The sequence below is a fragment of the Eubalaena glacialis genome, chromosome X (genome assembly GCF_028564815.1).
Source record: "Eubalaena glacialis isolate mEubGla1 chromosome X, mEubGla1.1.hap2.+ XY, whole genome shotgun sequence".
NCBI classification, from domain to species: Eukaryota; Metazoa; Chordata; class Mammalia; order Artiodactyla; family Balaenidae; genus Eubalaena; species Eubalaena glacialis.
This window is the reverse complement of record NC_083736.1, coordinates 44,502,205-44,529,398: the sequence shown is the minus strand read 5'-3', so window position 1 is coordinate 44,529,398 and position 27,194 is coordinate 44,502,205. Positions and strand designations below refer to the sequence as shown.

The 27,194-nt window shown below is 46.4% G+C and overlaps 1 protein-coding gene across 2 annotated transcripts; it reads left to right on the top strand.

The window, feature by feature from the left end:
• The first annotated feature begins 311 nt into the window (after positions 1-311).
• On the top strand, positions 312-25,984 carry GPKOW (G-patch domain and KOW motifs). 2 transcript variants are annotated; one of them, XM_061179026.1, is made up of 12 exons: positions 312-572; positions 18,885-19,074; positions 19,859-20,013; positions 20,113-20,237; positions 22,039-22,148; positions 22,947-23,160; positions 23,530-23,662; positions 24,318-24,471; positions 24,650-24,773; positions 24,865-24,934; positions 25,469-25,554; positions 25,648-25,984. In XM_061179026.1, the coding sequence occupies exons 1-12, from the start codon at positions 524-526 to the stop codon at positions 25,777-25,779; spliced, it is 1,542 nt and encodes a 513-aa protein (XP_061035009.1). In that variant the 5' UTR covers positions 312-523; the 3' UTR covers positions 25,780-25,984. The 2 variants fall into 2 exon arrangements, with proteins under 2 accessions (XP_061035009.1, XP_061035010.1); XM_061179027.1 differs by having other exon boundaries at positions 315-572; positions 24,318-24,444.
• Positions 25,985-27,194: the final 1,210 nt, after the last annotated feature.

The window sequence follows — 27,194 nt, the reverse complement described above, 5'->3', positions numbered from 1 at the left end:
TGAAGCCTCCCGGAGCTCCCAAAGGCTCCAAGGGCACCCCCCCTCCCCAGCCCACCGTACTCTTCCAGTCCCCCAGTAGGGAAACATTCACTGCAAATTTACTGAGTGCCTACGATGTGCAAAGCTCTGGTGGAGGCTGCAGAATACCCTGGTAAACTTGGGTTCCGGTTCTGCACCCCGTTTTTAGTCGTCAGAGCTCGGGTGGGGCCCTTAACTTCTCTGGGCCTCGACTTCCCCCTCTCACACGTGGAATAACAACATCCCCTGGGCGGAAAGAGTTTTCCCATGATGCTGGGAAAGAGAGGCAGCGCCTGAGGCAGAGCGAGGCCAAGAGCTCGCGCTGGCTCCCAGGGCCAGGCCTCCTTGGCGGCCGCCAGGTAGGTCACCGCGCTGGTTGGGGCGCCGAGCACGGGACCGGCCGGCCTCAGCCGCGTCCAAGCCCGGGCGGGCCGCCAGGTGAGCGCTCCCGGGCGCTCCAAACGCGTCGCTGGCGGCAGTGCGTCCACCAGGCCAAGTACGGGTCATGGAGCCGCGCGCGGGGGACGCCACGGACCCTAAGGGGAGCAGACGAGGTACGGGGCGCGGGGTGGGAGGGTAGTGGGCGCGTCCCTGCCAGCCCTCGCCCCGCCTGTCTGCTCCTCACCTTTTCCTTCTGACAGGTGGTAAACAAAGCAACCCTGGCGCCCTAGCGGCTGCGGGCGGCGGCGGTGGAGGGCAGGGGCCCAGCGACCCGGGCTGGGCTCGAGGCGCCCTACCCGCACCCGCGCTGCGGGGCGGCGCACCAGACCTGGGGGTCTCTCCTGAGTCTCCGGGGAGGTGTGCCGGAGGGGTCTGCCCGGGGTCACTGGGGACACCTGGACACTCGGGGTCTTTGGTGAATTGTGGGGGGTTAGGCTGGGGGCTCTGGGGATATGTGGGCTGGCAGGGTTGCCTAGGATAACTGGAGGGGAATCGGGGGTGCCTGGGCCACAGGGGGCAGACCGTGTTCTGTTGGGACATCTGGGGGAATCGGGATCCTTCTCGATGTTCGGGGGAAGAGTCTGGAATCTGGAGTTTTAGGGGGGTAGTGAGAGACCTCCAGAGTTATTCACAGGGTGTTCGGAGGTGTCCAGGAATATTGGGGTTAAATAGCTGTCCAGGGATATCGTGGGAGCCGGCGGGGGTCCACGGGCATACCCGCGATGGTCGGGGGTCACGGGAGATGAGAGGGGCAGTCGGTGACTTTCAGAACTATCGAGGGAGTGGTCTCGGGTCTCCGGGATCTTGAGGGGCATTCTAGGTCTTCGGTCGTGGTGGGGGGTGGCGTAGGGGGTCGCTGAGACTCAGGGTGGGCCCTGATCTGTTCTTTTCACTCGCGCAGGCCGTGGCCTTCCCCCGCCCGCGGGCCCCAGCGCCCGGCAGCTCCTGGCGCGGCTGGACGCGCGCCCCCTGGCGGCCCGAGCTGCAGCCGACGTGGCGGCGCTGGTACGCCGGGCCGGCGCCACATTGCGCCTGCGCCCCAAGGAGGGTGCGTGATGGGGCGTGGCCTCCCGGGGGCGTGGTCGGAGTGGAGCGGGGTTCTGGGGGGCGGGCCCAGGATTGTTAGCTACTCCCCTGGGTGGGGCCAATGGGTGTGAGCTGGGAGGACGGGCCTCGGCGGTGATTCGAGGGTGCTGGGGTTAGCCTAGACTATTCCTCTAGGAGGTGACACAGAGAGGGTTACTGCAGTAGGTGAACGTTGCAAGGTTAGTTGTGGGTGCGGAGCTTGATCTTTACTTTTGTCAGCGGGGTTTTGAGTGGCATTTCTGAGGAGGCGGGGCCTGGAGAGGGTTGGGGGCGGGCATTTGGCTAAGGGGCGGGCCTGGAATGTTAGTCAAGCAGGTGGAGTCTATAAGCGCACTGGGGTAGCGGTTCGAAAGGTCAGGAATAGGTTGAAGTTTATAGGCTGATTGGAGGGCGGGGCCTGGAATCTTCAGCAGCGGAATCCTGGAGTAGCACCCTGCAGGGTGAGCCTAAGGGTTTAATATGAGGGGCGGGATCTGCGTGTTATTAGAGGGAGGTAGGAAGGTCTTTAGGATTATTCAAATAGCTGGTCCCAGGGTTATTAGCTAAGAAGCCGGGATCAGGATGGTCATTTGGGTGGCCGGAGCCTGAATGATTACTTGAGGGTCACTGCCTAAGTAGTAAATGGTGAACGAGGCCCGGATGAGTTCAAAGAGATGAGGCTAGAATGTATATATAGGGGGATAGGCCTATGCTGTTTCATTGGAGGGTCATTAACGGTTTTCTTAGCCTCTTTCATCCTTCAGCCCTTCAGTGTTGGAATGTAAATCCCCTTGCCTCCCAGCCAGAGTTCCTAGCATGGCAAATAAAGTCGGTTTTTAAAACCTTGTGTACTTTTGGGAAGCTTGAACTGTCCATCCTGCCAAGACTTCCTTAATGAATCTTGGGTTTCTGGATGGGGAGAGAGGGTGGCAGAGAAGGATGGGTGCTGCAGGAGAGCAATGGACAGGACCAGCTGAGAATCCAGCACAAGCCTTGAGTCAATATTGGATGTCTCTCCATTTATTTAGGTCGTCTTTAATTTCTTTCAACAATGTTTTGTAGTTTCCAGAGTACAGTTTTCAAGCTTCTTTTGTTAAATTTGTTCCAAAGTATTTTATTGTTTCGAGGCTGTTGTAAATGGAATTATTAATTTCATTTTTGTCTATAGAAATACAATTGATTTTTGTATATTGATCTTCTATCCTGTAACCATGCCAAACTTGTTTATTAGTTCTAATTGTTTTTTTAGTGGATTTCTTAGGATTAATTTGCAAATAGAGATGGTTTTACTTCTTCCTTTTGTTAAAAAGAAACAACCAGCCCAAAATGGAGTGACTTGTGCTAAGCCCCACTGATACTTAATAACTAACCTAACTGTAGTTTCAGGCTATCCTACATTTGAATTTTAAGCCAATCAGTTTGTGATTTTTCCTGGTCTGCACTAGTGAGAAAATCTGCCTAAAACACCCTCCCCTGTCTTCCCCCTAAGGGAGGGTGACCTTGCCAGAAATAATTCACTCTTTTAACTTCCTTGTCCTTCCTTTCTTAACACTTTCCAATCTGGACGCCTTTTATTTCTTTTTCTTGCCTACTTTTCCTGGCTAGATCTTCAAGTACAATATTGAATAGAAGTAGCAAGAGCAGACATTGTTTTTTTCCAGATCGTGGGTGCAGAGTATACAGACTTTCACTATTAAATAGGATCTTAGCTGTTTCATGGACCCACTGTTTCTGATAAGAAGCCTGCTTGTACTCTTATTGGGGTTACCTTGTATAATAGATGATCAGTCATTTTTCTCTTTGTTCTTTCAAGTTTTCTCTTGGGATTTTAACATTTTTGACTATGATGTGCCTAGGTATCTATCTCTTTGTATTTTATCCTGGTTGGAGTCGGTTAAGCTTCTTGGACGTGTAGATTAAAGTTTTTTTCATGAAATTTAGAATGTTTTTAGCTGTTACTTCCTTGGAGTTTTTTTCTGCTCCTCTCTCTGTCTCCACTTCTTCTGCTACACCCGTTACACATATGTTGGTGCTCCTAATGGTGTCCCATATTTGTCTGATGCTCTGTCCATTTTTTCTTGATTCCTTTTACTGTCTGTTCTGCAAATTGCATAATCTGTATTGCCCTCTCTTCTAGTTCACTGCTCCTTTCTTCTGCTAGACCATATCTACTTTTAGCCCCTCTGGTTAATTTTTCATTTTGGTTATTGTACTGTGGATGAAGAACTAATCAGTCAATCCAAGAAAGAAATGGAAATTTTTATTCAAGCCAAATTTGAGAGTTATAACCCAGGAAGAGCATCTCAGAAAGCTCCGAGAACTGTTCCACCCCTTAGAAGTCAAGGCACAGTTATATGTTTTTTGAGAAAGAGGGCTGTACATCAAATGATGTATTTTTCTTTTTAAAGACAGGGATTCCTTTTTTTTAATTAATTAATTTATTTATTTTTGGCTGTGTTGGGTCTTCGTTTCTGTGTGAGGGCTTTCTCTAGTTGCGGCAAGCGGGGGCCACTCTTCATCGCGATGCACGGGCCTCTCACTGTCGCGGCCTCTCTTGTTGCAGAGCACAGGCTCCAGACGTGCAGGCTCAGTAGTTGTGGCTCACAGGCCTAGTTGCTCCGCGGCATGTGGGATTTTCCCGGACCAGGGCTTGAACCCGTGTCCCCTGCATTGGCAGGCAGATTCTCAACCACTGCGCCACCAGGGAAGCCCAAATGATGTATTATTGATGGTTTACATAATCCATATCTAAGCATCATCATGGTAGGTCATGTTACAAGATCAAGAAGGAATATTATCTTTTAAGGAGTTGTCTTGTTGATGCTGAAACCTGCACACCTGGTCTGATTAGATTAGAACACAATCGCACCTCAGATGGGATTCAAACCCAGCCAAAACTCAGATTGAGACTTGAACCCATGGGCTGGGACTCAAACCCACTGTCTTTTAATTAAAGTCATTCAGCTCGAGTCAAGACTTACTGAAGCTCAGGTTCTTTATGTCTCAGCACAGAAGGAATTCAGCAAGAGTCAAAGCAATAGGCAAGAAGTAGACTTATTAATATAGGACTCTTGTGAGGGATACAAGTGGGCAGGCAAGGGGGCTCTGCCCCAAGAAGGAAAGTAGGTTTATTTAGGGAGATAGATATACACTCCATAGACAGAGTGTGGTCTCAAAACATGGGGTGGTTAGTTTTTATGGGCTTGGTAATTTCATAGGCTAACAAGTGGGAGGATTATTCCAACTCTTTGGGGAAGGAGTGGAGATTTCCAGGAATTGGGCCACTGCTCACTTTTTTCCCTTTTATAGTCAGCCTCAGAACTGTCATGGTGCCTGTGGGTGTGTCATTTAGCATGCTAATATATTACAATGAGCTCAATATATAATGAGGCTCAAGGTCTACTGGAAGTCAAATCTTCTGCCATCTTGGACCTAATTGGTTCTAAGTAGTTTTTGTCCTATCCACAATGGCTATATCATTTTTTTTTTTTGGTTGTGTTGGGTCTTCATTGCTGCGTGCGGGCTTTCTCTACTTGAGTCGACTGGGGGCTACTCTTCATTGCGGTGCATGCGGGCTTCTCATTGTGGTGGCTTCTCTTGTTGCGGAGCACAGGCTCTAGGCACGTGGGCCGCAGTAGTTGCAGCACGCAGGCTCAGTAGTTGTGGCTCGCAGGCTCTAGAGTGCAGGCTCAGCAGCTGTGGCACCCAGGCCTAGTTGCTCCGCGGCATGTGGGATCTTCCCGGACCAGGGATTGAACCAGTGTCCCCAGCATTGACAGGTGGATTCCCAGCCACTGTGCCACCAGGGAAGTCCCTGTTGTTCTTTTAAAGTTTGTGCCCTGCCCCCTTCCCTCCTGTTTCAATGCTGCTCTTTATGGTTGAGCAGGTATTCCTGCTGATGGGAGAGGTTTGGGCAATGCATAATGCAGATACACAATGCACAGTGCGGGGAGAGAGGAGGCCAAAGGGCAGAGAAGAATTTTTATGTTTAAATTTTTCTTGTCTTGCCATGAAATATGAATTATATTTCACAGTACTTTTCAGCTCCTGGATTTCCATTTGGTCGTTTTGTAACTTTACTTCTTTATTGATGTCCTCTATTTTTGAGATACTCTTATCATACTTTTCCTTACGTCTTTTTTTTTTTTTTGAATTATATTTTACTTATTTTTTTATACAGCAGGTCTTTATTAGTCATCAATTTTATACACATCAGTGTATACATGTCAATCCCAAACGCCCAATTCATCACACCACCACCACCACCACCCCGCCAGTTTCCCCCCTTGGTGTCCATACGTTTGTTCTCTACATCTGTGTCTCAATTTCTGCCCTGCAAACCATTTCATCTGTACCATTTTTCTAGGTTCCACATATATGCGTTAATATACGATATTTGTTTTTCTCTTTCTGACTTACTTCACTCTGTATGACAGTCTCTAGATCCATCCATGTCTCAACAAATGACCCAATTTCGTTCCTTTTTATGGCTGAGTAATATTCCATTGTATATATGTACCACTTCTTCTTTATCCATTCATCTGTCATTGGGCATTTAGGTTGCTTTCATGACGTGGCTATTGTAAATAGTGCTGCAATGAACATTGAGGTGCATGTGTCTTTTTGAATTATGGTTTTCTCTGGGTATATGCCCAGTAGTGGGATTGCTGGATCATATGGTAATTCTATTTTTAGTTTTTGAAGGAACCTCCATACTGTTCTCCATAGTGTCTGTATCAATTTACATTCCCACCAACAGTGCAAGAGGGTTCCCTTTTCTCCACACCCTCTCCAGCATTTGTTGTTTGTAAATTTTCTGATGATGCCCATTCTAACTGGTGTGAGGTGATACCTCACTGTAGTTTTGATTTGCATTTCTCTAATAATTAGTGATGTTGAGCAGCTTTTCATGTGCTTCTTGGCCATCTGTATGTCTTCTTTGGAGAAATGTCTATTTAGGTCTTCTGCCCATTTTTGGACTGGGTTGTTTGCTTTTTAATATTGAGCTGCATGAGCTGTTTATATATTTTGGAGATTAATCCTTTGTCCATCGATTCGTTTGCAAATATTTTCTCCCATTCTGAGGGTTGTTTTTTCATCTTGTTTATGATTTCCTTTGCTGTGCAAAAGCTTTTAAGTTTCATTAGGTCCCATTTGTTTATTTTTGTTTTTATTTCCATTACTCTAGGAGCTGGATCAAAAAAGATCTTGCTGTGATTTATGTCAAAGAGTGTTCTTCCTATGTTTTCCTCTAAGAGATTTATAGTGTCCAGTCTTACATTTAGGTCTCTAATCCATTTTCAGTTTATTTTTGTGTATGGTGTTAAGCAGTATTCTAATTTCATTCTTTTACATGTAGCTGTCCAGTTTTCCCAGCACCACTTATTGAAGAAGCTGTCTTTTCTCCATTGTATATCCTTGCCTCCTTTGTCATAGATTACTTGACCATAGGTGTGTGGGTTTATCTCTGGGCTTTCTATCTTGTTCCATTGATCTATGTTTCTGATTTTGAGCCAGTACCATATTGTCTTGATTACTGTAGCTTTGTAGTATAGTCTGAAGTCAGGGAGTCTGATTCCTCCAGCTCCGTTTTTTTCCCTCAAGACTGCTTTGGCTACTCGGGGTCTTTTGTGTCTCCATACAAATTTTAAGATTTTTTGTTCTAGTTCCGTAAAAAATGCCATTGGTAATTTGATAGGGATTGCATTGAATCTGTAGATTGCTTTGGGTAGTATAGTCATTTTCACAATATTGATTCTTCCAATCCAAGAACATGCTATATCTCTCCATCTGTTGGTATCATCTTTAATTTCTTTCATCAGTGTCTTATAGTTTTCTGCATACAGGTCTTTTGTCTCCCTAGGTAGGTTTATTCCTAGGTATTTTATTCTTTTTGTTGCAATGGTAAATGAGAGTGTTTACTTAATTTCTCTTTCGGATTTTTCATCATTAGTGTATAGGAATGCAAGAGATTTCTGTGCATTAATTTTGTATCCTGAAACTTTACCAGATTCATTGATTACCTCTAGTAGTTATCTGGTGGCATTTTTAGGATTCTCTATGTGTAGTATCATGTCATCTGCAAATAGTGAGTTTTACTTCTTCTTTTCCAATTTATATTCCTTTTATTTCTTTTTCTTCTCTGATTGCCATGGCTAGGACTTACAAAACTATGTTGAATAATACTGGTGAGAGTGGACATCCTTGTCTTGTTCCTGATCTTAGAGGAAATGCTTTCAGTTTTTCACCATTGAGAATGATGTTTGCTGTGAGTTTGTCATATATGGCCTTTATTATGTTGAGGTAGGTTCCCTCTATGCCCACTTTCTGGAGAGTTTTTATCATAAATGGGTGTTGAATTCTGTCAAAAGCTTTTTCTGCGTCTATTGAGATGATCATATGGTTTTTATTCTTCAATTTGTTAATATGGTTTATCACATTGATTGATTTACATATATTGAAGAATCCTTGCATCCCTGGGATAAATCCCACTTGATCATGGTGTATGATCCTTTTAATGTGGTGTTGGATTCTGTTTGCTAGTATTTTGTTGAGGATTTTTGCATCTGTATTCATCAGTGATATTGGTCTGTAATTTTCTTTTTTTGTAGTATCTTTGTCTGGTTTTGGTATCAGGGTGATGGTGGCCTCATAGAATGAGTTTGGGAGTGTTCCTTCCTCTGCAATTTTTTGGAAGAGTTTGAGAAGGATGGGTGTTAGCTCTTCTCTAAATGTTTGATAGAATTCACCTGTGAAGCCATCTCGTCCTGGACTTTTGTTTGTTGGAAGATTTTTAATCACAGTTTCAATTTCATTACTTGTGATTGGTCTGTTCATATTTTCTATTTCTTCCTGGTTCAGTCTTGGAAGAATTTGTCCATTTCTTCCAGGTTGTCCATTTTATTGGCATAGAGTTGCTTGTAGTAGTCTCTTAGGTTGCTTTGTATTTCTGCAGTGTCTTTTGTAACTTCTCCTTTTTCATTTCTAATTGTACTGATTTGAGTCCTCTCACTCTTTTTCTTGATGAGTCTGGCTAATTGTTTATCAATTTAGTTTATCTTCTCAAAGAACCAGCTTTTAGTTTTATTGATCTTTGCTATTGTTTTCTTTGTTTCTATTTCATTTATTTCTGCTCTGATCTTTATGATTTCTTTCCTTCTACTAACTTTGGGTTTTGTTTGTTCTTCTTTCTCCAGTTCCTTTAGGTGTAAGGTTAGATTGTTTATTTGAAATTTTTCTTTTTTCTTGAGGTAGGCTTGTATAGCTATAAACTTCCCTCTTAGAACTGCTTTTGCTGCATCCCATAGGTTTTGGATCGTCGTGTTTTCATTGTCATTTGTCTCTAGGTATTTTTTGATTTCCTCTTTGATTTCTTCAGTGATCTCTTGGTTATTTAGTAATGTATTGTTTAGCCTCCATGTGTTTGTGTTTTTTACGTTTTTTTCCCCTGTAATTCATTTCTAATCTCATAGCGTTGTGGTCAGAAAAGATGCTTGATATGATTTCAATTTTCTTAAATTTACTGTGGCTTGATTTGTGACCCAAGATGTGATCTATCCTGGATAATGTTCCATGCGCACTTGAGAAGAAAGTGTAATCTGCTTTTTTGGATGGAATGTCCTATAAATATCAATTAAATCTATCTGGTCTATTGTGTCATTTAAAGCTTCTGTTTCCTTATTTATTTTCATTTTGGATGATCTGTCCATTGGTGTAAGTGAGGTGTTAAAATCCCCCACTATTATTGTGTTACTGTCGATTTCCTCTTTTATAGCTATTAGCAGTTGCCTTATGTATTGAGGTGCTCCTATGTTGGGTGCATATATATTTATAATTGTTATATCTTCTTCTTGGATTGATCCCTTGATCATTATGTAGTGTCCTTCCTTGTCTCTTGTAACGTTCTTTATTTTAGAGTCCATTTTATCTGATATGAGTATTGCTACTCCAGCTTTCTTTAGATTTCCATTTGCATGGAATATCTTTTTCCATCCCCTCACTTTCAGTCTGTATGTGTCCCTAGGTCTGAAGTGGGTCTCTTGTAGACAGCATATAGATGGGTCTTGTTTTGTATCCATACAGCAAGCCTGTGTCTTTTGGTTGGAACCTTTAATCCATTCACGTTTAAAGTAATTATCGATATGTATGTTCCTATGACCATTTTCTTAATTGTTCTGGGTTTCTTTTTGTAGGTTCTTTTCTTGTCTTGTGTTTCCCACTTAGAGAAGTTCCTTTAGCATTTGTTGTAGGGCTGGTTTGGTGGTGCTGAATTCTCTTAGCTTTTGCTTGTCTGTAAAGCTTTTGATTTCTCCATCGAATCTGAATGAGACCCTTGCCGGGTAGAGTAATCTTGGTTGTAGGTTCTTTCCTTTCATCACTTTAAGTATATCATGCCACTCCCTTCTGTCTTGTAGAGATTCTGCTGAGAAATCAGCTGTTAACCTTATGGGAGTTCCCTTGTATGTTATTTGTCATTTTTCCCTTGCTGCTTTCAATATTTTTTCTTTTTCTTTAATTTTTGCCAATTTGATTACTATGTGTCTCAGCGTGTTTGTCTTTGGGTTTATCCTGTATGAGACTCTCTGCGCTTCCTGGACTTGGGTGGCTATTTCCTTTCCCATGTTAGGGAAGTTTTCGACTATATAATCTCTTCAAATATTTTCTCGGGTCCTTTCTCTCTCTCTTCTCCTTCTGGGACCCCTATAATGCGAATGTTGTTGCATTTAATGTTGTCCCAGAGGTCTCCTAGGCTGTCTTCATTTCTTTTCATCCTTTTTTCTTTATTCTGTTCCGCAGCAGTGAATTGCACCATTGTGTCTTCCAGGTCACTTATCCGTTCTTCTGCCTCAGTTATTCTGCTGTTGATTCCTTCTAGTGTAGTTTTCATTTCAGTTATTGTATTGTTCATCTCTGTTTGTTTGTTCTTTAATTCTTCTAGGTCTTTGTTAAACATTTCTTGCCTTTTCTCAATCTTTGCCTCCATTCTTTTTCCGAGGTCCTGGATCATCTTCACTGTCATTATTCTGAATTCTTTTTTCTGGAAGGTTGCCTATCTCCACTTCATTTAGTTGTTTTTCTGGGGTTTTATCGTGTTCCTTCATCTGGTACATAGCTCTCTGCCTTTTCATCTTGTCTGTCTTTCTGTGAATGTGGTTTTTGTTCCACAGGCTGTAGGATTGTAGTCTTCTTGCTTCTGCTGTCTGCCCTCTGGTGAATGAGGCTATCTAAGAGGCTTGTGCAAGTTTCCTGATGGGAGGGACTGGTGGTGGGTAGAGCTGACTGTTGCTCTGGTGGGCAGAGCTCAGTAAAACTTAAATCCACTTGACTGCTGATGGGTGGGGCTGGGTTCCCTCCCTGTTGGTTGTTTGGCCTGAGGCAACCCAACACTGGAGCCCACCTGGGCTCCTTGGTGGGGCCAATGGCGGACTCTGGGAGGGCTCACGCCAAGGAGTACTTCCCAGAACTTCTGCTGCCAGTGTCCCCGTCCCCACAGTGAGCCACAGCCACCGCCGCCTCTGCAGGAGACCCTCCAACACTAGCAGGTAGGTCTGGTTCAGTCTCCCCTGGGGTCACTGCTCCTTCCCCTGGGTCCCGATGCACACACTACTTTGTGTGTGCCCTCCAAGAGTGGAGTCTCTGTTTCCCCCAGTCCTGTCGAAGTCCTGCAATCAAATCCCACTAGCCTTCAAAGTCTGATTCTCTAGGAATTCCTCCTCCTGTTGCCAGACCCCCAGGTTGGGAACCTGACGTGGGGCTCAGAACCTTCACTCCAGTGGGTGGACTTCTGTGGTATAAGTGTTCTCCAGTCTGTGAGTCACTCATCCAGCAGTTATGGGATTTGATTTTACTCTGATTGCACCCCTCCTACCATCTCATTGTGGCTTCTCCTTTGTCTTTGGATGTGGGGTGTCTTTTTTGGTGAGTTCCAGTGTCTTCCTGTCAATGATTGTCCAGCAGCTAGTTGTGATTCTGGTGTTCTCACAAGAGGAAGTGAGAGCACATCCTTCTACTCTGCCATCTTGGTTCAGTTCTGGAGGTCAGAGTTCCTAAATTCAAGGTGTTGTTAGGGCTACATTCCTCCTGGAGGCTCTAGGGGAGAATCAGTTTCCTTGCTTTTTCTGGTTTCTAGTGGCCACCTGTATCCCTTGGCTTGTGGCCCCTTCTTCTATCTTCAAAGTCAGAAGCATAGCATCTTCCAATCTCTTTCTCTTTGCTCCTGTCATCACATCAGTTTTTCCTCCCTTACGTCTTTATACATGATTTCTTACTTCTTTGAACGAATTTAATAGCTGTTTTTGAAACCGTACGCCTCAGACTGGAACTCAAGTCCAGCTGAAACCCAGATTGGGACTTAAACCCACCGTCTTTTAATTGAAATCACACAGCTGGTCTCAGGACTTAATGAAGCTCCGGTTCTTTATGTCTCATCGCAGGAAGAATTCAGTGAGAGACAAAGTGATAGGTAAAAAGTGGATTTATTTAGAGAGATACACATTCCATAGACAGAATGCAGTCTGTCTCAAAAGGCGAGAGTGGCCCTGGGAGAAGTACACTCCACAGACAGAGTGTGGACCAGCTCAGAAGGCAAGAGGCCCTGAAATATGGGGTGGTTAGTTTCTTTGGGCTCAGTAATTTTGTAGACTGAGTGGGAGGATTATTCCAACTATTTTGGAGAAGGGGCAAGAATTTCCAGGATTTGGGCTACCACCTACTTTTTGGCCTTCTATGTTTAGCCTCGGAACTGTCATGGTGCCTATGGGTGTGTCATTTAGCATATGCTAATATATCAAAATGAGCATATAATGAGGCTCAAGGTCTCTTGGAAGTTGAATCTTCTGCCATCTTGGACCTAGTTGGTTCTAACCAGTTTATGTCTTATCCTCAACTGGTATGTCATTCTTTTAAAGATTGTGCCCTGCCCCCTTCCTTCCTGTTTCACGTTGAAGTCTTTATCTGCTAGGTCCTACATTTGGGCCCTCTAACAGTTTCTGTTTCCTGTTCCTCCTGCTCCTGCCATGTATGGGTCACATTTTCTTGTTTCTTTGCATATTTCACTGAACATTTTAGATAATATATTATAGCAACTCTAGATACTGATCTGCCCATTTTTGTTTTCTTTTGCTTGTTTATTTGTTTAGTGACTTGACTGGACTAATTTAGTCAAATCTATTTCCACCTGATGTCCTTCTTCAAAGGGTTCAGGCTTGGGCATGAGCACAGTCACCCTGGGATAACCTTGCTTTTATCCAGGCTCTCTTTGTTTCTTTCCCTGATCTCCTGGTTTAATTTCTGGCTGGTCTGCCTGTATTGATACCACACCTAGCTTAACCGGTACAAATTTTTTACAGTACCCTGGTGCATAATTTTTTCCAGTTAACAAATTAAAGTCTTATTCAATTAAAGTCAGGCCCCTTATTCAATTAAAATATGGGGTAGTCTTTTTTTAAATCTTCTTTTTAAATTGAAGAATAGTTGATTTACAATGTTTCTGGTATAAGTATGGTGTAGTCTTTGAGAGCAGTCTTTGTGGCTTGCTCTGACCCTAGAAGGATTCTTCTTAGCTGTTTCTCTCTGTTTTGCTTGTTGCTATCTTGGAGATACCAACCGCCTCTTAATTGCTCATAAAGCCCTTATTCTTTAACTTCTTGACTTTCTGTCCAAATAAAGTCAGTCCCCTTAAGGAGAGCTATTAAACTCTCTGTTCTTTGTACTCCCCCTCAAGAGCTGGGGGTGGATCAGAAGCCCACTTCTCTTGGAGTGACTGACACTCCTCTTCTATGAGCAGGGTGCTGGGGAGGTTATATCCCTTGGCATTATCTGCTTGTCTTTCCCAGTGTGGAACCCCAACTCTAACAGTAAGCTGTGGAGTGGGCAATTGGGGCCCAGTATGCTTGGTCTGCCACACTGGGGTAAAGCTTCCACCCTAAGAATGGGGTCTGGGTGGTAGAAGAGAGCCCCAGACCTCTTAGTCATGCGTTCCCAGAATAGAGCTTCTGTAACATGGGGCTGGAGGAGATGAGACATGCTGGTAGCCTACCCCTCATGAGGAGAAATCACTGCCCTAGACTGGGAGCTGGAGGGAGAGAGAGCCCCATGTTCTTGGCCACACTGTCCTGGAGTAGAGCTTCTTTTTGTCACACTGAGCTGGGGTGCAGGGAGGGAGCAAGTCATGGTTCAAGAGCCAGACCCTTGGTGTTCTTACAGTGATTTATTGGAGTTTCTTGAACAAATGTTTCTCCATTTCCTGTATGCCCTTGTGCAATTCCCAGAGACTTTAAAGTGTTGTTTTAAAAAATAACTTTCACTAGTTAGGGTTGCTTTGTTGAGGATAAGGTCTACCAAGCTCCTAGTGCTACTATTCTGGAAGTGCTTCTCTATTTTTTAAAAAAGTGAAATATACCTAATAGAGAAGAACATGCATACAACATACATGAACAGTTTGACAAATTGTAAAATCAGTTCAGTACCTGTGTGACTCTCACCAGGTTAAATAAGAGAACGTTATTAATTTCCCAGAAATCCCCTACATATTCCTCAAATTGCTTTTTCCATTTAACGAAATATTGTAGCTATTGTTCCTTGTCAAGCCATGAAGAATTTTTAAACCTTTTTAGTAAAAGTATAACATACATTCACTCATTAGCATACAGAACATCCTGCCCCAATTTTCCATTCTTTCCTTCAGATCTATTCTTAGAAATGGAGTCATTGGGTCAGGGAAGGCATATATATTATTATACTGCCCCTGGTAAATGTTGAATCAATTTGTGCCCCTATCAGCAGTGTATGAACGTGCCCATTTTCTTCCATCTTTAGTAACTCTGGGCATCATCCATAGTACTTACTATTTTGTGATCTTGGCCAACTCAGTTACCCTCTCTGTGCTGCAGTTCTCTTATATGTAAAATGGATTTTTAAAATAGTTCCTACCTCACAGAATCCTTTGGAGGACTAAACGAGTGCTTAGTTGGGCAATTGGCATAGAGAACTTACCACAGAAGTATTTGTCATTTTTACTTTTGGTCTTTACCAATGAGTTAAATGAAGGACATTTTATTATTTATTTATTTGCATTGCTTTGAGTATTAGTGAGGTTGAGAATCTTTACATGTGCTTCATGGCTATTTGTATTTCCCATTTCGTGAACCACCTAATTATGTCCACTGCCCATTTTTCAGTTGGGGGTTGCTTGCCTTTTATAGTTATTGAACTACAGGAGTTCTTTGTGTATTGAGTACATTGTCCCTATACCTTTGATATACATTACTTTTTTTTAATTTTTGGCCACACTGCATGGCATGCGGGATCTCCCCGACCAGGGATCGAACCCACGCCCCCTGCAGTGGAAGCCAGAGTCTTAACCACTGGACTAACAGGGAAGTCCCTATATTACTTTTTGTTTTTTTAATTTATTTTAGCTGCATTGGGTCTTGGTTGCTGCACGCGGACTTTCTCTAGTTGCGGCGAGCGGGGGCTACTCTTCATTGCGGTGCGTGAGCTTATCACTGTGGTGGCTTCTCTTGTTGTGGAGCACGGGCTCTAAGCGCACAGGCTTCAATGGTTGTGGCACACAGGCTCAATAGTTGTGGCTCGCGTGCTCTAGAGCACTCAGTAGTTGTGGTGCACAGGCTTAGTTGCTCCGCGGCATGTGGGATCTTCCCAGACCAGGGCTCGAACCCGTGTCCCCTGCACTGGCAGGCGGATTCTTAACCACTGCACCACCAGGGAAGCCCCCCTACATTACTTTTTTAAAACATAAATTTTGTCATGTCACATAACCTTCTCATGACTCTCTCATCACATGCAGCAGAAAGTCCTAAGCCTCGAATTCCTTGCTACCCATGACCAAGCCACTGCACATCACTCCAGCTTCACTTCCTGCCATCTTTTAGAAAGCTTTTTAAATCTTCACCCCTCTTAGAAGTGGTATCATGTACAACTAATCCCCTTCTGTCTTCTCAGCCACCCCTTCCCACAGCCCTGTCTGTCTACAGCCATAACCACACTCGTAACCATGGGTTTTTCCCATAATCCCATATGAGTACCTTGAAGGAAGGGCATGTAACAGAGTAGGTGCTCAATTAATGTTTATTCAATGAACAAAAGAATAAATGGTTGAATTTGCAAAACTTTCATATTCTTCCTTCATTGCAGGGCAAGCAAATACTTTTCTCAGTGCTTGTATAGAAAAAACTTCCTGATTTTGTGTTCAGAATGAAGGAAAGATAGGGAAAAAAGTGTCTTTTCTCCCATTACATTTTCACCACGAAGTTTTGCATCAGGACTTGGCATGAGCTCTGTGGCACATGTCAGGAGTGAGTCAGAGACCAGGTGTGAACCAACCCAGAAGGCAAGACCCTCAGGGACCTCTGGCCCTAGCCTGCATAAGCCTGTATTGTGCACACTATCTCAGGTGGCTGCTTCAGGAAATGGGTATCACTTCAGCCATGGACAGTTCACCTCCCAGGCAATGTTCACATCATTAGTAATAAGATATAATATTGTGAACCCTCTGATATGATGTGATGAGAAGGGCACATCACCTTTGTGTCATTCTTGCCAGGAACCCATAACCTCAGCCTAATTGTGAGAACTCATCAGACAAGCCCAAACTGAGGGACATTCTACAAAATAACTGAACTGTACTTTTCAAAAATGTTAAGGTCATGAAAGACAAGGAAAGACAGGAATTTTCACAGGTTGGAGGAGACTTAAAAAGGCATTACCAGGGCTTCCCTGGTGGTGCAGTGGTTAAGAATCCTCCTGCCAATGCAGGGGACACGGGTTTGATCCCTGGCCCGGGAAGATCCCACATGCTGCGGAGCAACTAAGCCCGTGCGCCGCAACTACTGAAGCCCACACGCCAAGAGCCCGTGCTCCACAACAAGAGAAGCCTGCGCACCTCAACGAAGAGTAGCCCCCGCTCGCCACAACCAGAGAAAAGCCCGTGCGTAGCAACAAAGAGCCAACACAGCCAAAAATAAAATAAAATAAAATAAATTTTTAAAAAAAGGCATTACCATTATATGCAAAGTATGATCCCAGATTGAATCCTGGAACAGAAAATTATCATTTAGTTAATTGTATTGCATCAATGTTAATTTCCTGATTATGATAATTATACTATTGTTATATAAAATGTTTAGGGGGGATCTGGATATACAGGGACTCTCTGTACTATTTTTTCAACATTTCTTTTAGTCTAAAAGTATTTCAAAATAAAAATTTAAAGTTTTTGTTGTTGTTGTATATTTTGAAAACCAAAATGGCTTCTCCCTTGAGATACCAGGGCCTATCCCAGGATGCCCAGGGCTTGTAAGCCTCAAAACAGGGCCACAAAATTGATTGAATATTGGGCTTCCTGTTTTCAAGAGCAACCTCTGACCCACCATACTATTCTACTTTCCAAACATTGTGACTATGTCCCCATTTCATTTAACTATATGTATAGCTTCACATTTAAAGGCTCTAGTATATTCGTTCCACCCAAACCATGTGCTGTAATTCATTTAGCCCATCCCCTTTTGTTGTTCATTTAAGTGGTCTTCAAGCTTTTGTTACAATAAATAATACTCTGATGAATCTCATATAAAAATACTTTTGCACATCTTGGATGATTTCCTTGGGATGAATTTTTAGCAGATTTGTAATATTCTTTCTTGTGACTATTTGTTTAAGTATCACTCTTCTACTTTACAAACTCTTGAGACAGGAGTCTGTCTCATTAATCTTCTGAGGGCTTAGGACCTGGCTCTCACAACATATTTAAAGTTGGTAGGAACTATTTTTTTAAAAATCCGTTTTGAGTGTCATTGTTCCCCACTAGACTTGGAGCCTCTAGAGAGGAGGCCAGACTATTTTATTAATACAGTTGACCCTTGAACAATGTAGGCATTAGGGGCACCGACCCAGCACAGTCTAAAATCCCTATATAACTTTTTTTTTTTGGCTGTGTTGGGTCTTCGTTGCTGTGCACGGGCTTTCTCTAGTTGCGGCCAGTGGGGGCTACTCTTCGTTGCAGTGCACGTGCTTCTCATTACGGTGGCTTCTCTTGTTGCAGGGCACGGGCTCTAGGCACGCAGGCTTCAGTAGTTGTGGCACGTGGGCTCTGTAGTTGTGGCTCACGGGCTCTAGAGTGCAGGCTCAGTAGTTGCGGCACTTGGGCTTAGTTGCTCCGCGGCATGTGGGATCTTCCCAGACCAGGGCTCGAACCCGTGTCCCCTGCATTGGCAGGTGGATTCTTGTTTTTTTGAATTTTTGAATTTTATTTTATTTATTTTTTTATACAGCAGGTTCTTATTAGTTATCCATTTTATACATATTAGTGTATATATTGTCATTCCCAATCTCCCAATTCATCACACACCCCCCCCCCCCGCAGGTGGATTCTTAACCACTAGGCCACCAGGGAAGTCCCTAAAATCCCTGTATAATTTTACAGTCTGCTCTCCATGTTCTGCATCCTCGTATTCAACCAATCTTGCATCATGTAGTACTGTAGTAGGTTACTTAGTGAAAGATATCCACATATAAGTGGACCCTCACAGTTCAAACCCGTGTTATCTAAAGGTCAACTGTATTTGAATCTAGAGTTTGTCCACTATTAAATCTGTCATCGTGTAGGTACCACTTACATGTCTATTATTTATTATTGTACACAACTGGCACTCACTGATTTTTTCTTTCTTTTTTTTAATAAATTTATTTAATTTTATTTATTTATTTTTGGCTGCGTTGGGTCTTCGTTGCTGCACGCGGGCTTTTCTCTGGTTGCGGAGAGCGGGGCGGGGGGGCTACTCTTCGTTGTGGTACGTGGGCTTCTCATTGTGGTGGCTTCTCTTGTTGGGAGCATGGGCTCTAGGTGAGCGGGCTCAGTAGTTGTGTCTCGCGGGCTCTAGAGCGCAGGCTCAGTAGCTGTGGCGCACAGGCTTAGTTGCTCCGCGGCATGTGGAATCTTCCCGGACCAGGGCTCGAACCCGTGTCTCTTGCATTGGCAGGCGGATTCTTAACCACTGCGCCACCAGGGAAGCCCAGATTTTTTTCTTAATGATTTATTTTACCTACATTTCCCACACCAGTAGGGCACAGTAACGTGCACACAGTAGGCGACCAATAAACGCCTATACGAAAGAGTGACGACTTAGCAAGAAGGAAGCCACCTTCTACCACGCCTACCTTCCGCAAGAACTACATTTCCCTGTACGCTTGGCGCCACGCGCTCTTGTGAAATAAAAAGAGCGGCAATTACTTCCTACTGCCCCTATCCGCCTTCGCCTGGCGGTGCCAGTGTTTCTTGGGAAAGGTAGTTGTAGCACTGGTGGTCAAGCCCCAGCAAAGCGAGCGCAAACTACACTTCCCAGCAAGCAGCGCGCCGGCCTGGGACGAGGGGAAGATGGCGGACGCCAAAGATGGTGTTTTGCGGCCTGCGGGAGCCTTCAGTGCCCCAATTTCATTCAGCTTCAATCGCACGTCCGCCCGGAGACGGCTGGCGGGAGACGCGGCTCCGGAGAAGGATTTCTTGAAGACCGAGAAAGGGAGGGAGCTGCAGAGGTGAAGCGCTGGGTGTTTCATCCCTTGGAAAGCGGTGCGGTGGGTGCCTGCGGGAGGGTGGAATCTTGAGTTGATTGTCTTGGTGACAGTGGCCTGGGAAGTCTGAAGCACAGCCGGAGAAAATCCGTGGAGCTCAGAAGGAGGGAGTTAGTAGGGGAGGTGGGGAAATTGGACCTGTTGGCCGAGGGGATTGAGAGGAGAGGATGTATTCCTGAGAGGGAGTGTCTTTAGGCCTTGAGGGCCCTGAGGAGCGTGCGTTCTGAAAGAAGGAAAGGAGGGGAGAATGACAGGACTCCTAGTGTCCCAGGTGAAGCGATGGGGCTTCTCCCATACGGGGAGCAGGATGGAGTGGCAGATTCAGGTTGGGGGAGGCGATCGTCAGCTTAATTCGGAAAGGACAGTCTGAGGGAGGGACTTCCAGAAGAGAATCAACCATCCAGGAAGCTGGTGTGGAGCCTGGAGCTGGGGAGAGAGTCTGGGCTGAAGATGGTGATTTTTAGGTCATAGTGGAAGCCACGGAAGTGGGTCTTGGGATGAACAGAGGGTCCAGAACTGAGGACTGATTCCTCGAAGGCACTGACATTTAAGAGTTGGGGGTGGGGGAGAGAATCCAAAGAAAGCACCACCAGAGATATAACAGGAGAGCCGGACAGGAGAAGGGAGGGTGTAGTCAATGGGGCTGGGGGTGTGTGTGGCTCTTCTGTTTCTTCTGAATGAAGGGTTGTGGCTCAGAACTCACTGATTGTGCTACTCTCCCAACTTCACCCCTCTGTGTCCACATCAGTGTGCAGCCCTCAGAAGCCCCCAAGGAACTTGTCATCCCGTTGATCCAGAATGGCCATCTCAGGCAGCCACCGACCCAGGCCCCTGGGCCATCCACACATACTGAGGTCTTGGTGGATGGGATGCTGTCCCAGGCTGTGAAGGAGCTCATTGAGGGTGAGTGATCCCTCCTTTGCCTTGCCCTAGTGAAGGAAGAAGGGGAGGAAAATGGAAGGATAGGGTGGAACCTCATTGCTCCCTCCCATTCTTCTTTAGAATCCACGAAGTCTCTGGAGGAGAGAGAGAATGCGGGTGTCGACCCCACGCTCGCTATCCCCATGATCCAGAAAGGATGCACCCCCAACGGGGAAGGGGCAGACAGCGAACCCCGGGCTGAGACAGTGAGCTGGCCCCTGGCCTCCCTCCTTCCCCAGTCTCTCACTGCCCTGTCTGCCAGGACTTGCGTCCCTGCACACAGCAGGCAGAGTCTGTGTGTGTACTAAAGGCCTGCTGCCTCGCCCTGCCTCCTTCCATCCTTTTTGGAAGCATTAACAAATGAATCCAGATACTGAGGTGTGAAAAGATACTTGGATTCTGGGATTATCTGAAGGAGATGAGCAAAGGGAACAGGAAATGTAAAGATCCTGAGGGTGGACTCTGCCTGGAGTGTTTGAGGAACATCAAGGAGACCAACGTAGCTGGAGTGGAATGAGTGACAGGGAAGGGTAGTAGGTGAGGTCAGAAGTGGGCCATGGTGAGGACTTGGGCTTTTACTCTGAGTGGGATGAGAGCCATGGGAGGGCTCTGAGCAGAGAAGGGACAAGACTTATGATTTGACAGGCTCTCTCTGGCTGCTATGAGCAGAACAGACTAGTAAGCAGAGGCAGAAGCAAGGAGAGCAGCAGTCCACGCTAGAGGTGATGGAGACTCAGATCAGAGTGGTAGGAGTGAGGCCGGGAAGACAGGTAGGGTTTAGTGAGAGGGAAGAGGAGGGTGAGTGCTCCTAATGGCAGCAACCACCCAGACAATGGCATGGTGGAAGAAAATCGGTATGGTGTGTGTCCATCAGTGACAATCTGTGGTGTGTCTAGAGCGAATATAAAGAATTGAGGGAGTGATGATGGGAGGTGATAACAGGAGAGGTGAGGGGTGTGTCCACAGAAGTAACCAAGTCTGTCTTTCATACCCATGGACCCTACTTTTCACCTCTTCGTTCACAATTTTTTGGCAATGCTTGTTTGGGTCCTAGTTCTCCTATAGCCCCAAACCAGAGAGACTCTTTCGACTGAACTGTTCTCATCAGCCTTCAGACATCCTCTGGTATCTTTCATCTTAAAAAGACCTTCACTTCACTCTCCATCCTGTTCCAGCTTTGGCCTCCTTTCTCTAATTTTCCCTCCTCTCAGAGCCTTCCGCATCTCAGTTGATCACAGTTCCATCCATCCTTCCCCTTCAAAATACATCCAGAATCTGACCACTTCTCACCATCACCACTACCACTTCTCTGGTCTGAGCCACCAGCATTTCTCATCTGGACTATTGCAGTAACTTCCTCACTGGTCCCCCTGTGGCTGCCACCCTATCGTGGCTCCTGCCCAGCTCTCCTGATTAATCCCTTACCACCTCTCTTTGCCTCCACATCTGTTTCAGTCAGATTGACTTTCACAATGCTCTCCACACATAGCAGATCTTGTCCTGCCTCAGGGCCTTTGCTCTTACTGTTCTCTCTGGAGGACTCTTCTCTTATCTTCAGGGTTCCCTCTGTCTCTCCTTCTGGTCTCTGCTCAAATATCAACTCAGTGACACTCCTTTCTTCAGCCCTCTGCATCCCCTTAACCTGCTTTATTTTTCTTCATATGACTTATCACTACCTGGCATATCATGTTTTATGAATTTTATTTATTCTGTCTCCACAACTAGAATGTAAGCCACACAAAGGGCAGGAGTTTTTGTCTATTTTGTTCACTGTTTTATCCCCAGCACCTAGAACAGTAGCTGGCACAGAATAGGTGCTTTATAAAGATTTGTCCAAGGACTGAACATGGAGGAATAAAGTGAGGGATGGCAAGAAGAAATAAAAATTCACCCTTGAGCTGACTGGAAAAGAAGTCTCGAGGGTCACCCAGTGGGTGATAGCAAGTACACTTCAGAGGGCCCACTGTAAGCCAAGCCTGACCGTCCTTCCTCTGCCTAAACCCATAGGTGCCGGAGGAGGCTGATTATGAGGCAGTCCCTGTAGAGGCCTATGGGCTGGCCATGCTGCGGGGCATGGGCTGGAAACCTGGCGAGGGCATCGGCCGTACCTTCAATCAGTGAGTTTCTAGGGTAGGGGCAGGGGACAGCAGACGGGCCAGGGAACAGACCCCCATGGTTACCGCCCACCTAGAACCATCCAGGCAGGGAGAGGGCACATTACTACCCTATGTATTTCAGTAGCCCCTTCCACTACTGTTTAAGCCTCCTATTTGCCCTTTGAAACTCCATTAAGAGATCCTATTATGTAAAGATTGCCTCTCTGGGCATCAGCTTCCTCATCTGAAAAATGGGGATAATAACAGTACTGACTTCCCAGGGCTGTTGTGAGAGTTAAGTGAAATGATACACATAAAGCACTTACAGCAGGCCCTGGCCCCAGGTAAGCATAGGCTAAACACTTGCTATTATCATGATCATACAGATTACAATCCGTTCTCCACAGTTCCAAAGTCTAAAGAATTCTGAAAACCAAACATTTTTTTTTCATAAACTATTTGGCAGCCAAATGTGAACTGAATTGACATTGAGCTTTTTACAATCTGTTTCTCTTGCTTGGTATGAATAGTAATGGTTTCCCCTGTAGAAAAATTAGTATATTTGGTTATTGGGATCTGCCTCATATCCCACTGTAAATACTGTGTCATAGATGTTATACACCATAGGTTATTAGGTTGAACCAAATAAAATTGCCATTTCTGCAGGTCAGAAATAGTCCCTAATATGAGATTGGGAAGGATACTCTCAAACATATCAATAGGTTGGGATTTGGGTGGTGGTTGGGGGTAGGGGTGGGGAACGGAGCACTGAAGACCGATGCATCCCCCCAACAAGCCCATATTCTGTGTTCCCTGCAGAGTGGTGAAGCCCCGTGTCAACTCACTGAGGCCCAGGGGGTTAGGGCTAGGCGCCAACCTGACTGAGGTCCAGGCCCTGGCCCCCACCGGCCCCCACCACCTGCTGAGGCCAGATGAGGAGCCAGAGAAGGATAAGGAAGACCAGCCTCAAGGACTGGCGCCTGGAGGAGCTGTGGCGGTCCTTTCTGGCCCTCACCGAGGCCTCTATGGGAAGGTAAGGAACCAAGATGTGCCTGGAGCCCAAGACAGGCAGCAGGGAAAATTGACATGAGGGTCAGAGGGAGGCAGAATTGGGTTTGGGGTATAAAGGCCGGAAGTCCTTGTCTTTCAGGACTGCCTGGCCTGTCGCCTCATTCAATAACTCAGGACTACTTGCTGGGCCTTTCTGAGCCTCAGTTTTCAACTAAAATGGAGAGAATGCCATATGCCACAAGTCCCTGAGGATTACATACTTAAAGTGTTTCCAAGCCCCACAGTCTGCTGGGAGAGGCACAGGGGTCAGGCCTATTAGAGGTAAGGGTGGACAGCGTGGTCCTAGGAACGTGGGTCAGGTCCACTCACTTCTTCCCCCCCAACACTTTAGGTGGAAGGCCTCGATCCTGACAATGCTCGGGCCATGGTCCGTCTGGCTGTGGGGAGCCGCATGGTGACAGTTAGTGAGTACTGCCTGCGGCCTGTCTCCCAGCAGGAGTTTGACAAGAACTCCTTGGATCCGAGTGAGTGAGCCTCTTAACTTAGCTGGGGGAGTTGGAGAAGTATTCCTGGGGCGGGGGGTTAGATCTGCAGAGGGGCAGGACAGTGGTCTGCCTGGCAAGGGTGACTTCTGGTCAGAGTTAAGAGGTGAGAATGAACATAGTGGTTTATTCAGTTTGATTGAAGAGAGGTTGATCTAGTACCCTTGGGTCTTTAGCCTCTTTCTGAGGAGGAAGGAACAAGTGTGGAAACCAGTTCCTACCCTTGGGATGTCTTTGTCTCTTTGGGGTGGTGAACCTCTCTTTTGCTAGGGACTGAGAGCAGCTAGGACTAGGGCATAATGGGGAGAAAGGCATTCTAGGCACGTCAGTAGGATGGATCAGTTTGGCACGTAGGAGATGGGAGCCGACAGCCCTCCAGGACTCCCTAGCCCGCCCTAGGCAGTTGACTCAGGTAAGCGCCGACAGGACGGGCTGGGGTGGTTGAGCAAGGCTTCCTGAAGGAGGCCGAGACAGCTGAAAGGAAGGGGAGAGCATTCTAATAGCCCAGGCAAAGGATTGTTGGTGAGACGGGCACTTTGGCAGATGGGAGGTGGCCTGAGGCTGAGGTGTGGCCTGGAAGGGAAGAGAGGGAGACATTGAGGTTGTTTCCTGGTTCTCTCCACACCCCCTTGAGCAGGCCAGGTGAGCAAAGCTTCCCCAAGGCAACAGAACGGAACAACCTCGTCATGGAAGGCCCTTCAGGATCAGGACCTCCACGTCCGGCAGGAGGACTCAGCGAGGAAGCGGAAACACCATCCAGACCGGTGGGACCCTGAGCATCTCAGATGGGGGTAGGGGACAGGGCTGTGGGGAGGCTCCAGCAGTCAGAGAAGGCTTCTAGGGCAAGGCACGTGCCTAGAAGGAACTAGGAATGGCATTATGAGTGGGTTTTAAGACATCGGCGAAGGTGGGATGACCAGAATGTGCCTCTGATAAGGAACTAAGCCTGGTGTTGGCCCCGCTCCACAGACAGGATGCGCCTGCAGCCAAGAGTGAGAAAGCAGCTCCCAGGAGTCAGCACTGGCTGCACAGGGACCTGCGTGTGCGGTTTGTGGACAAGCTGCACAAGGGTGGCCAGTATTACAACACCAAGGTGGGAACCCCGCACCTGGGTCCGCTTCCTCCCCAGGGACTGGGCCCACTTAGCTCTCTAACATTCTCATGTCCCCTGACCCTTTCCCCAGATGACAATCGAAGATGTCCTGAGCCCAGATACCTGTGTGTGTCGGACAGATGAAGGCCAGGTCCTGGAAGGTGAGTCTGAGGGATGGCCATTGGGTCGTTATCATCCTGGAGGCTGCCTGAGACGGCTGTCTTGGGCCAAGAGCCTGGCCCAGGCAAAGGCGGGAGGTTGGACAGAGTTAAGTTTTTTGCAAGGCCCAGCATCCTCTAACATATCATCAGACGCTTCCATGATGGTGAATATCTGAGCCCCACTTTCCTCTTCCGCAAAATTAGCATGGAGATAACCTATTTCTCCCTCTTATAACTGGTGCCTTGTAGGGATGTGTGTAAGCTCCCCGTGCAGGGCAGGGCATACAACGTGCCCACAATAAATGGTGTCTGTTATCACCCCCACCCATCATCATCATACATAAATGCTCCCTTTATTACAACTATTGCCAGGAACCGCTCCTTAGATTTCCTCCTCTGTGAAATGGATGTGGGGGCCTCGCATCTGTCAACAGGCACAGAGTGGCACCAGGGAATACAGGAAAGGCCCTTCTGACAGGACCCTGACTGGGCTGGCTCTTGCTGCGGGCCTCACTCCCCTCTCCTTGTCCACAGGCCTGAGGGAAGACATGCTGGAGACCCTGGTCCCCAAGGTCCAGGGCAACCGGGTGATGGTGGTGCTGGGGCCATGGGCTGGAAGGGTGAGTCCAAGACCTGGGAATGGGCGCGGGAGCACTCAGGGAATGTCCCTGAGTCTGGGTTGGCCTTGCTGACTCCACCCGCCCCTACTCTAGGTGGGCCGCCTGCTGGACTGGGACAGAGAGCAGAGCCGGGCTCTTGTGCAGCTGCAGAGAGAGAATCGGGTGGTGGAGCTTCACTATGATGCCATCTGCCAGTACGTGGGCCCCAGCGACTCGGAGGACTGACCTGTGGACACACTCCCATCCCCCAGGTTGTTACCAATCCCGTACAGTGTGAAAAGCCTGCCTTCACGAAGGTGGGGGGGTCATGGTTCCGCCCTCCACTTGCAGTGCAGCCCTGGGACAGGATGGACCAGAAGGGAGGCTAGAAACAAACCCAGTGTTTACCAGAAGTTAGTATATAATAAAAACCAGTTCAAATGCTTTGTAACATGAAGAGATCATAAATGGTGTGCTGAGCTGTGAGTGGAGATGGGAGCCGCGCTGATTGAGGTGGGAACCAGTCCTTTTTTCAGCCCCACCGCCTAGCTTGGGCTGCTCACCAAGTGGAAGGATCCATCCACTCCCGAGCTCACTATCGGAGTCCAGAAGCTATGAACACTGTCCCCGAGCAGAGACTAGGGATTCTGGAACACCACATCTCTGGACAACTTTCTGAGCAAGAATCTAGCAGGCTCTGCTTTTACTTTTGGTCCAGAGCAGATGCCCAGAGGATATCTTGAGCCTGTGACAGGAGTCAAGTGGAAGGGAGGCTTCTCCCCACCAATGGGACGTGTTAGCACTACTTTCCAGAGGAGCCAGTTAATCTCGGGGCCCCCGTTTTAGTCCCAAAACTTTAAAGGTGAAGAAGTTTTGTCTATCTCGGGTAGAATTTCTCTGGTTGCTCCAGGTAACTGGATTCTCAAAAAGGTTATCCTTTTTCCATTAAAGGGTTCCAGAGAATCCTTTTTCCTGTTTAATGGCCTAAGATACAAAATCAACAAGGGAAGAAAAAAAAATCAGGGGAAGTCAGAACTTTAGGCACAAGTGTTTCTAAATCATCCCCAGTCACTAAGTCATTGATGTAATTAATGGTATTTGAGTTAGATCTAGGCTTCTGCTATAAACTGATGCTTCAGAACACGGCACAGCTGTGGAGAATTTAAACACTTCCCCCTCAAGCAGGATAATAAAGGTGAGCTTCTGTCCTTGCCAAGCAGAGGCAGACTACCCTTTTGAGCCAAAATGAGCAGGTATAGAAAGACAGTAAGTTGGCCAGATCAGTGTGCCCAGTAAGGTAAGGGATGATTAGAAAACCTTCCAGTATAGTAACCCCAATATGAGGGACACTTACACAGACCGATTTACTTTTTTTTTATCGTCCCTGCTTAATTCCAGAACTCTGTTTTCAAGATTAGCCAAACAGGGTTGTTAAGGCAGATACCAGAGAACAAACCCCCACCCCCAGTTGCTCGTTCTCGAGTCGTCATCATGATTGCACACGCTGCCCTGGAATTCCAGGCTGAGTTGTATTTTTAATCTTGGGAAGGGTTAGGGGACTTCCCTGGTGGTCCAGTGGGTAGGACTCCACGCTCCCAGTGCAGGAGGCCCGTGTTGGATCCCTGGTCGGGGAACTAGATCCCACATGAGTGCCACAACTA